At 38.3% G+C, this 12061-nt stretch overlaps 1 protein-coding gene across 1 annotated transcript in view; it reads right to left on the bottom strand.

Moving 5' to 3' along the window:
* SNX9 (sorting nexin 9) overlaps positions 1–10487 on the bottom strand; it is a gene marked incomplete at both ends in the record, with an annotated part of 46042 nt that extends 35555 nt beyond the window's left edge. Inside the window, 4 exons of the mRNA XM_079550020.1 lie at positions 3374–3508; positions 4665–4739; positions 7227–7313; positions 10434–10487. Coding sequence (XP_079406146.1) covers positions 3374–3508; positions 4665–4739; positions 7227–7313; positions 10434–10487 — 351 coding nt within the window. The remainder of the gene's footprint in view (positions 1–3373; positions 3509–4664; positions 4740–7226; positions 7314–10433) is intronic.
* Between the last annotated feature and the right edge of the window lie 1574 nt (positions 10488–12061).

Below are 12061 nucleotides of genomic sequence, written 5' to 3'. Positions count from 1 at the left end.
AGTTCCCATTACATTAACACCTAATGTCCTGTATTTCTACGCTTTCCACAGTCTGAACACACAAGTTGTATTTGTAGATGAAGCACTTTGTATATTGACCAAATCACTCATTAAGCAACCTGAAAATAGCAAGTCAATTGCTTACGACTGTGTATCTGAATACAGATCAATCCAAAGCACCTGAACAAACTTGTTAACCAGTGCAAATGCTAACACAATCAAGTGTGGAGTAATACACTTGTGGAGCAACCCAGAGAGCAGGCTATATTCTTACAGGCAACAGCTTCAGAAGTAAAGCTGGTAAATAGGGGATGAACACCACAATGACTTCCTGATGCACCAGTACACGAGTCAACGCAATCTTTCAGTATGTCTGGCCTTTCTATGCCAGAACAACAATATTAAATCTTTTTTTGCACCATATGACTTTACAAAGGAGCAATGCATAAAATTCTAGTATCTTCATTTTACAAATGAGACACAAGATCAAGGAGATTGCAGAAAGTGGCTTTTCTAGGGGAAAAAAGAAAAAATTCTTAGAAACAGATGGAGAATTAACCATAAAATTTTTGCACAGAGAAAATATCATGAAGAACTCTCTGATCTGGAAGAAAGGCACAATATCCAAAACTACAGCCAGACTGCTCAGTATATAGATTAAATTCTTACTAGCAATAGGACATGTGAACAAAGTATAAGACCAGTGTCAGAAACTGAAGAAACTAACATTCAAAGCAGGCCCTTCTAGAAAATATATTTAACCAAACAGCAGTTTACTGAACCCAGATTTAAAAAAAAAAAAAATAAAAATCTTGAGGAAATTGAAATAATGATAAAATCTCGACAATGCAACAAGATGGTTTCTGCTACAAAAATGCAGGAAAGCAAGAAGCCCAAACATATCAGCCTGAGGGAATGTATTAGCTTCCCCTACATCTTGCATGACCTTGCCTGCATCCAGATTCACACTCCCCCTTTGCTCTCTCTCCCCATCTCCAGCAATACAGTGTTACTATAATGCACAACGGTATGGTGCTTCTCCAAACTGCTTCTCCAAACTCCAAACACAGAGCATTTGAAGGATAATGGAGACACATAAGAATAATACACTGATGAAAATGAAACAAGCTGTTCACTTGGAGTTACCCTATTCCAAAACTTGTTTATAAAGAAACTGCAATTTGTTTGTATTACAGATTCAGTATACTGCTGATAAACTGTTAAGCACCTGCCTTTTCAAACTTTGTCTTCTCTAGAAATGCATCTTCCAAAATTACATTGATGTAGTAATTCTCTATTTCCAGCAGAACAGATCTTTTATTGTAATTCTTCCTCCTATATAGGCAAGGGCTATTTTTCTGCCCTTCTCCAGGCACATGAATACCCTCTGTTAAGCATAGATGCCTTTACCACCATTCAAAATAGTCTAATCTACTTTACAACAAGTAGTTGTTCCAAGGTAAAATTTACTTATTTCATTCACAAGAGGAACAGTACTCAGAATTTACAGAAATCGGTGCTGCAAATATTTCAAACCCTTCAAATTTAAAGTTTAGCTAGAAACTCTTATGGATGAAAAACCAGAGCAAGAATAACAGCAGAAGAAATGATGTTTCCACTCTACCTTCAAAATTACTGTAAATTAGTGAGTTAAAAGGAACCTATAATCAATGGTTTGTGTTCAGCCTGAGATGAGAAATTCACAAGGTATATCAGAAGTTCTGTGTTTAACCTAAATTATTCATAAAATAAAAATAGACAAATAAAATAAAAATTAAAAAATAAAAATAAATAAAAATTGAGACAGTCGTAGTGAGCTCTACTGTGTGTGGGTGTATATGTGTATATTACACATATGTACTCCATGTACGCAGTACCTGAATGTACTATATACATGCCACAGTATCACAGACTGACTGAGGCTGGCAGGGACCTCTGGGTCCATCTGATCCAACCCCTGCTCAAGTAGGACCACTCAGAGGAGGGTGCCGAGAACCCTGTCCAGGTGGTCTTTACAGATCTCCAAAAAAGAACAGGCAACCTGGGCAAGTGTTCTCTCACCTGCCCAGTAAAAAAGTGTCTACTGATGTTTGGATGAAACCTTCAGTATGTGTTAGTTTGTGCACAATGCCTCTTGTTCTGTCACTGGGCACCACTGTAAATAGCCTGGCACCGTCTTCTTTACACCCTTCCATGACTTTGCATGGAGCACAACATCAGGAAGCACTTACAGAAACCACTGAGATCTGTCCCCTCCTCCACCAATTTTTCTATTAGACAGTCGTAACAAAGCAAACTACAAATGATTACTGAATAGTTAGAATCTTTTAGTTAAAGGCTAGGCAACCTTATATTGGTTTGGCACTGTCTAGCTCAGTACAAGAAGCATAAATTAAATATCATACACTCATGTATACTGACTATAATGAAAACATCACATGTACAGTTTTCAAGAGATCTCAATTCATCTCTGAGTTCTGTGGTACAGGTTACAGTTAAGAAAACTAATAATTGATTTTTAACTGCCACAAGCTAGGCACATTTTCCCCACTGCTACAATAAGTAAAGCATTTACTTTCCAATTAGTGACAGCTTTGCAAGCTGGCGCTGGAAAGAGCAGATTTTGTTCTTGTGCTGACCTATGGACTTTGACGTGTTTAATTGCTCCTACGTGTAACACATGTAGCAATCCACAGAACATAACAAACTGTGTTTAAAATAATGGCTGCCTTCATATATTTAACATGAAGCTAAACACTTGCAGCTTAATAAAATGACATGCTGGACAAAAAGTATGAAAAAATAAAAAATGAGAAAAAAGGAAAGAAAAACATTATTCTAGAAAAAACAAAGTCTCTTCTCCAACTGACAAGAGACAAAGCCAGAACTTGCTTCATCTTTTTTAATCAAAGAAACAAATCTTACTTAAATTCTGAAAGATATATATCCATCTGTGGCTCATGATGCATAGAACATCCAATTGTAGCAAACATTAAAAAAAAAAAAAAAAAAAAAAAAGCACAGTTCCTTAAAAAGATAAGCATACTAATGCAAGCAACTTTATCTTAATGCAAATTTGCTAAAAGTGAGAATTCCATTACATGTGACTGGGGTACAAACAGAGACAACGGTAGTCAAAGTTTTACAAGGTTGTAGATTCTAAAAAATAAAATGCTTTATTTTTTGAAGTTGTAGAACACTTATTTTTTTAGGAGTGACAGTAGCTGAAGAGACAAAAACAATAAATAATCAACAGAAGTGCTCCCTAACGAAAACATAATTACTTCTATTAGCAATTCTGTGAGGGTTCATAAATACGGTACAGCACAGCTGAGAAATGCAAGCAGTTATATTAACAGAACTGCCATGGCACCTGGAGACCTACCTGATTACTGCTTTTTGCTGCCGAGCTGGTCTGAGCTGTATTTGAAGAGAGGGCATCAAAAAAGGCTTGGTCAGCTAATGAATTGCCACAACTAATTCCATCTTTTGTACCGTCAGTTATAATCTGAAATGAGAAAAATTGCAGAAGATTTTTTACACTTCCAAGAATTCAATTACACAGTTTATCACATATCATTCTAACACTAGATGTTAAGATGGCAGCATACATCCTTTCTGAATTTAAATTCAACAGTACCTTTTACAAGTAGTAGTTCAATAGTATCTTTTACAAGCAGTTGAGTCTGGAGGACTCATTTCCACAACAGATAGAATCAGAGTGCATTAGCACAGTGTAACAAATTTGTGGTAGCAGATACGTATCTATAAATTCATTAGGGATCAACATGGTTGTTAACATTACTGCTTGGAGACTGGGAATTCACAATCAGTTTGGGACAAGTCAGGAGAGCAAAAAGCTACATAGAAACTAACCAGACAAATACAAGAAACAAGATTATGCAAGTCAGCATGTCTCCCACCTCGAGATTTGGGGCTGTTTTTTCATCTTGGTTGCTTTGTAAAAATAAACAGCTCTAGTGAAGGAAGGGAAGGACATGCTTTAGTGACACTGGAGGAGTTACAGCCAGAAATCTTGACCTAGCTGATGACCTGCAGATGTATACATGCTCTATGTTCCAAAGGTGAATGAGATTCCACGCTTTACATTCAGAGATCTGTTCCATCCCCACTCCAGTAACATCAGTCTTCAAGCAAAGAGCAGATCAACACACAGAGGAGACACTACAGGCCCTCGGGAAGATAAATGGAGCAGTCCCTGGATTTGGGATCCCACACCCTGAGCCCCAGATGTGCATTTCTATTCCAGAGATCTCATGGGCATGAGGCATGTCAGCTACAGCAAGAGCAGAGCAAACTTGCATTACTCACTTTACTTCTGCATCTGAGTTCTAAGATTGGAAAACAAAATTATTGGATCACGAGACAAAACCAGAAGCAAACTCAAAACAGCTCATGTTCTGCATATATATCACTAGGATTCACAATGGCTAATATTATGTTGCATTTCTTGGAAAACCACTACGAAACACAGTAGTTTTAGATGACATTTGCCATGGTCTCCAAAGTCAGCTACAGTTGTTTCAATACTATACATTCTGAATATTAGTACTAAAAGTTTCACATTTGAGCTGGTCAGCAAACCGGATGATTGCTTTTTCAGTAGTTCTGCTTTTTTAGCACGCAGTGATGCAGTCACTTACCTCCACATAATCTGTTGGGACAAGTCCTCTTTCTCCTTGGCTATTTTTTCCTTCTAACCACCCTCCACCGACATCCTAAAAAAATAATACATAAATAGTTTTGCTAGATGGATCCCACAGCATGCTTCAAGCAACTCAGGAAGAAGTACTGTCTTGTTGTCAAGTGCTGAATGCAAGATTCAAAAGACAGTTATGACTACAACAAACTCACTTAAATCCGCTGAATAAGGAGGTACTCATTCAAAAGAACACAGACCACACTTGTTTAACAGGACTACTGTGGGCTTTAACAGGCATGAGACAAAAAAAGTTGATTTTGAGCACTTTCAATCATTCATGCAACCACAGTCAATGCTCAGTGCATAAAATACAATAATTTGTGTGCTGTTTCCAAAACATTCATTTTTCTCAGCATTATAAAGAGGCAAGATGCATAGAATTAAGCTATTGGTAGCATTTGCATATTCTGGACTTCACCTGTGGAAGGTGCAGATGCAACCAGTTAAGTGGCAGCTATAAAACAAGAACATTATGGCTAACCTCAAGGTTCAAAGGCACCTGCCATACAAGATCTGGAAACACTCCTAGTTTGCATTTAATATCACTGAGGCATGTCTTAGTCTATCAGCTTGAAAAGAACTAAGACAGTTCAGATCTCAGCATGGCACCCTGATATTGTTTTTTTGAACACGTTTCACACACATTTGCAGATAAGCAGAGTCAATTTCAAGACAATGCTATGTGGAATAAGACAGCTCTGAGTTAAAAATCAAGCTGCTACTTGAACACAGTTACACCTCAAGTTCATTCACAGGTGAGTACTGGAACCATATGCGCTATACAGCAGTTACTGAATTTCAGGTTCTTAATTTGCTTTTTAATTGATGTATTTATTTATGCACAATATTTTTTCTCTTTGAAAAAATCATGCAATCCTGCACATAATGAGAGAAGTCTGCTTATGTATTTAAAGATTTGAAATAGTAAAGACCAATCATTTACTGAAATAAACTTTCATTTGCTTTTTTGTTATGGAACTAAATGATCACACACCACCACAAACAACTAGATATCTCAGATTATAAATTCAACCTAGTTTGGTTAATCGGCAGGACTAATAATATCTTGAGCCAGAAATCACATTTGTACTGCACTTAATAGAAATCACAGAATCACAGAACTGTAGGGATTGGAAGTACTTCTGGAGATCACCAAGTCAAACACCCCACTAAAGCAGGTTTCTTACAGTAGGTCACACAGGAAAATGTCCAGATGGATCTTCAGTTCCCCAGAGAGGGAGACTCCACAGCCTCTCTGGACAACCTGTTCCAGTGCTGTGTCACTGGAAAGTTCTTCGTGTTTGTAAGGAACTTTCTTTCAGTATTTCAGTTTATGCCCATTCCCCTTGTTTTGTCACCGCACACCAGTGCAAAGATTCTGGCCCCAATCACTTGACTCCTGCACTTCAGATATGTATGAAGTGATGAGATTACCTCTCAGTCTTCTCAAGGCTGAATAGTCCCAGGTCTCTCACCAGTGGACTCCCATGATTTCTGCTACTGCTGTCTCTACATTTACCACATAAAAAAGATCAAGAGCCTTCGTTGCAATCTACCCCACAGTTTAGTCATGGACAGCATGAAGTAAGTTTCTACTTCACTTTGAGCATATTGCCTTATCACACAAATGGCTTGTTCAGGAAAAACCAGCTTGAAAGCTGTAAACTATTTATTCAGTCCTACCATTGGAAAAAAAAAAAAAATTAAACTCCTGATTTAGTTATTATTTACCTCTGCTCCCACAAAATATCTTGTTGAAGAAGATGCTGGTTCTACTAAAGGTCTGCTTCAAGTATTTATGGTCAGTGGAACTAAAAAGTATCAGGATTATATATGATTAAGCTCTTTCAGAAATGTGCTTAGGCTCTTTTACTTCCTATGCAACCAGATAATAAAATCTGGCATAAAATGAGGATTTGTTTGTCTGAAAAAGAAAGCCTATTCACTGAGCCATATCACTGAAGATTCAGAAGCATCATCAACTTATACTTACCTTGTTAAAGTGTAAGAACTATAAAGGCATGCTGAAATTAATAAATCAAATGTCACTGCTCAAGCATATGATTAATTTAAAATTTCCTTGACAGCATTATCTCAGTATTTTCACCACTCCTTCACTGTACCTTGCACATACTGCTTTAATCACGAAAGAGAAGGAAAAAAAAAGAGAGAGTACACACTTATATGTAAAACGCATCAGCATCACTAGCCCACCCTTCTGCCTTGGCACTCAGCACTACTTAGATTAAAAAAGTCAAGCAAAAAATTCCAAAGCATGTAGACAAAGTCTGACAGGGCCTCCATTCTCCAGAATTTTGCTCACTGTATTTGTTACCACAACACTGCTGGAAAATTCTTTGGGTTTAGTTTGGGTTTAGTTCATTTTAGCTACTTCAGGGGAAGGTAGACAGGGACTTCAGATGCCATCTAGAACATCTTTTCCTTCATTGGCTGGAAGAAGGTCAGGACAGCGCACTGAAGCCCTGTTTTTAATTTTTCTTACCGGGTTGGTAATTGTGATGATCTCCCCTTCACTGACAGTTAGCTCGTTGTTTCCAGGCTCAGCAGCAAAGTCGTACATAACACGAGCCTACATAGTAAAAGAAAACAGCAGTGAGTCTTCTGTCACGTTCAGAAGATTTAACGGAGGAAGTATGACTTAAATAGCAGAAATACTGGACATAAAAAGAACAATTTCAACACGTAGGGAGCTGACAGTTTCTGAATTAGAACCCCAAGTTGAATTTAACACAGATTGTATGGCACTAAAATCTCCTTAGAGCATGTCAGAGATGATCATTTTAAGATTGGCTGTTTTCTGCCATCTCCTGAACAGCCCGGACAGCTTTTTTTCCAGGGGAAGAAGGTAGCAAACAATCCAATTAATATTTTCTTCTATGAGACACATTCCAACTCGTTTGGGTAAACAGGACGGTTTCACAGTGTAAGCAATTTGGCCAAAGGATACCAAACGTTACTGCAGATGTAGGTACACAAGAAGCAAGATGTAAAATTATGTTCTGAAATTCTTTGTAAAAAGGAGGAACTATGCAAATGCACATAATGAGAATAGGCCTGTTATATATTGACTGGAGCAGGAACGAGAAAATAACCCAACCATCTAATTATTAAGCATTTAGAAACAATACCTTCAGCATATATTGAATTTAGTATTATGCTCCTTAAAAAATTGTTTGAAACACTAACAAAGCTGTCTGGTGTTTAAAGAACAGTTCTGCTTTATATACTGTGCCACAATTGTATGTAAGACTATATTCCCAACCACCTTTTCATTGCTTTCTATTAAATTCCTCTCCAATGTAACCAGAAAAGACCTTCAGGAATAACAAAGTGGTTATATTTATTTTCCTACAAATTGTTGAAATTGATGCAGAGAACATCTGACACATATAATTCACGTATAATTAATAATTCACGTATAACACGTATAATTCATCTAAGAACCTTAAAGGAAGATCTAGCATAAAAGTTTTAGCCCGTCATTTAAAGTGGCATATTAGATAAACTTTAAATCTGATCAAACAAGAGAGCAAGAAACCCTTTATCTAAACTAATCTTTCTTGGAAATAGAACTCATCATACTAAAAGAACTTACAAATAATAGAAGCCTTTGTTGTGTTATCTCAAGTCTCCATGTTAGCCAGGTGCCCAAAACTAATCAATACATTATTTCATCTGTTTGATGACAACAGCGAAGTATTACAGAACAGCAAAAGAGAAAGCCAGACTGCTGGTCAGGAAAACCCAGGTGTTAGCAGACAGCGCTAATAACTGTAACAAAAAGCTTTTCTTGTCCAGCTAAAATAACAATGTATAAACTCAGTTACAAGAAAAAAGAAATGAAAATTTGTGGTTGCATAGGAAGGTCTCCAAAACAGGTAACACAAGAACTGCTTTACAGACCTCCCAGTTCACAGAATGGTCAACTAAGAAAAGAAACCATCTCCCCATTAGCTCCTCCAGGAGCAGCAGAAAGTGATTTGAGGAAACACATCAATTTCTCCAGCCTATCTGCAAGACTATGATATTGCTATCAACACATGCTTTTAGTTTCCTCAGTTCACACACAAGAAGGCTTTGTTCCTGCTGATTAATATATACATATAACTCCAAGAAAAACAACTTTATAACACTATTGCTAATAATGTCAGATGGTGCCTCCAACAAGGGCCTTCTTGCCCTTTGGGAAAGAAAAAGCAAAATAAGTTGTTTCTGCCAGAGAGAGAGAGAGAGCGCTTTAGTATACGTAAGGATGTTGAACATGTCATTTTTACAGCAGGTTGTCAACACATACTCCATTCAGCAAGTCTACTTAGTATGGCTCAGACGATGGGCATCTGACCTGAGGGGAAAGCCTTCTTAGCTACTTCAAGTAGTACAGACAGCATTAAGTTCATGCTTAAAAGAGAGTTCACCAGGACACATGCAATTTTATTAGTCTTCAGAAGTGGTACAACATCCTACAGCAATGACCTGACTAGAAAGCTAAAATACTTGTGTCTAATAACCTCGAGATCAGGTGCAAATACTTTGTTCCCTAATGACTTGTTCAGAGAAATCTGGAAGAATTCAGCATGTATGGAAGAAAAGAGGAAGACAGATTCATAGCATTTAATAAAGCTCTTGTATCATGTCTATCCACTCACTTCCTCCAGATTCCTATTTCACTGAGAGTAGAAGAAAGGAGGGGTGGGGGGGAAACCCAGTCAGTTTTTCCCTTGCTGCACTTCGACAAATTGAAAGAACTGAGGTACTAAAAAAATGGATTACTGTAAAAACATTTGGCATTTGAGATATGTTTGCAATTTGATCTGTATATCAATAACTCAAACATATTCCTCAGTGTTTTTTTATTATTATTATTTACACTTTTTGCTGGTACTCTCCCTTCCCTTGCTTCATTTATAGAATACAGCAAATCCTCTAAATAAGTAACAGTTGCCACGCTGGGCTGCATGAGGCCCAGCACTGACACTGGGCAAGGAAAGGGATTGTATGGCGCTGCTCTGCACTGTGCAGCCTCACTTCAGGTGTTGCCTGTGGGTTTGGGCACCACAACATAAGAAGGACACAAAGCTACCAATGAGGGGTCCAAAGGGTTACAAAGATGGTGATGGATCTGAAGAGCAAACTGTACAAGGAGCAGTTGAGGTCCCTGTGTTTGCTCAGCCCAGAGCAGAGGAGCTGAGGAGAGGCTTCATGGCAGCTGCAGCTCCTCACAGGGAGCAGAGGGGCAGTGCTGAGCCCTGCTCTCTGTGACAGCCACAGGGCCCGAGGGAACGGCATGGAGCTGTCAGGGGAGGGACAGGCTGGGTGTCAGGAAAAGCTTCTTCACCAGCACGGAGGTTGGTGGGCATGGCACAAGCTCTCCAGGGCACTGGGCATGGCCCAAGTGTCCAAGTTCAAGGAGCATTCGGACATCGCTTTTAGGCATAGGTTTGAATTTTGGTAGTGCTGTGTGGAGCCAGGGATTGGGCATTATGAACCTTGTGGGTCCCTTCCAACTCAAGAGTATTCTGTGAATCTATGACCAATTGTGTTCACAGCAGCTTTTAAAGTAGCTTGCCCATCTAAGCCAACATTGGTAAGCCATCCATCCTTTACCATTCTGTTCAAGTATATACAATGAACACCATGCATTACAGCACTTGGAAAATATCAGTGGCACCCACTCAAAATTTGATCATATCTTTGAAAACACTTTCCCCATGGATAAGACTTCTACAAAAAACAGATCTTGCATTATGCTGCAGATTCATGTGTTTCAGCCACACGTTAAAGTTTAAAAAACTTGTATCACAAGATGACAGCCCCCCTAGGATAGACAAGGGCAGCACACACTACAAAGAAAATAACCATAAAAGGTTCAAAGTATGAAATTCCTCTAGTAAATGCACACCTTCCCTTTAGTAGTTAGCACGTTAGTCTACATTAGTCACATTAGCTTCAGTCATTCAGTATGGCACTTTTCATGGGATAGAAATTCACAACGTCGGTCTCCTTCAAAAAGAGACTGTGGGCGGGTTTTCATGGGTGCTCTCCAGCTTCATGTCCTACTTCCCATGCTGCTGGGAGCAGTAGCTTCCAGATTCATAGAGAGAAGATCAAATTCCCTGTTTCTTTTCTGGAAAGTAACTGGGGCAGATAAATCTTTTCAAAGAAATTAGCAACACACTAGAGAAGCAGAAATCATAATTTGGGAAGCCTGGTGAAATGTCTACAGAAGAAAAAGAATAGAGACAAAGAACTAGCTGCAAATAACTCCATTCAGAAATAGGCAGTATCTCTTCCTACCACACTGCTGCTATTCCCAAGGGATATGTGACAAGGCTAAAAATTAAAACAATTAGTATCCAAAGTTAACAGGAAAAAAATGCTTTAGAAACAGAGCTAAGAGCCACCCCATTTCTTTCCCACCTCGGAGTGCTGAATATGCCACCTTTCTTCCAACAGTAGCATCATTCAGATTTATTTAACCTTCTTCTCTCTTTATTCTAAAACCCAGGTTCACCCAAAAGCTATTACATACCCCAGGACTGAATGGTTTTTCACGCAGCAACAGCAATATCTGGTGCTGTGATTTAACAAAACTGTCTCTTTGTTTTAGTCCATACATCACAATTATACCAGACTGCCATGTTAAGTGTATATTTGGATAATCTAAGCAGAAATATTAAATAGCTCTTAAAGTGCTTATGTCTCTGAGCCTGGAAAGGCAGCTACTTTCTGTCTTGCCTCAAGTACAGAAATCTCTACACATATTCCTCTTACAGGCATTCCCAGGAGACAAGAAGCAAACAAAATCACAGGTGGAAGGACTCTAAGAACACTGTCTCCATCCAGAAGCCTTACCTTAGGAATTCAAGAAATTATACACCATTTTGGAAACCAAAATTTAAATGATAAGTTATTACAAAGCAAATTAAAATGATCTTTTTAAACTAATAAAAGGCAGATGGAGAAAATGCACTTTTTAAACTAATAAAAGGCAGATGGAGAAAATGCACATTGCCTGTACAATGCCAGGCATTGCCGTTTCTGTACATTGTGTCATGCATCTACCTAGATAAAACCACCAGTGTGAGGATACCATAACTACCTCTTCAAACATGGTTTTATACCACAATTTTATTAAACTGTAAGTAAAAACTAAATTTGATTTGTCCAATAAAGATGCTTTTTCTCTACTGACAAAATGGGGTGCTTTTTTTGTTTGTTTTCTTTTCAGGATCAGAATTAAAGCAAATTCATCCAGAAAGTGAGATCATAACATTCAGATGTCATTACTCTAAGTTCCCTCACCAGCTGTGGCTCCAC

Source organism: Tetrao urogallus (assembly GCF_951394365.1).
Source record: "Tetrao urogallus genome assembly, chromosome: 2".
In the NCBI taxonomy this organism is placed as follows: Eukaryota; Metazoa; Chordata; class Aves; order Galliformes; family Phasianidae; genus Tetrao; species Tetrao urogallus.
The sequence above is the reverse complement of the archived record's forward strand: the minus strand, read 5'-3'. Positions and strand labels throughout refer to the sequence as shown.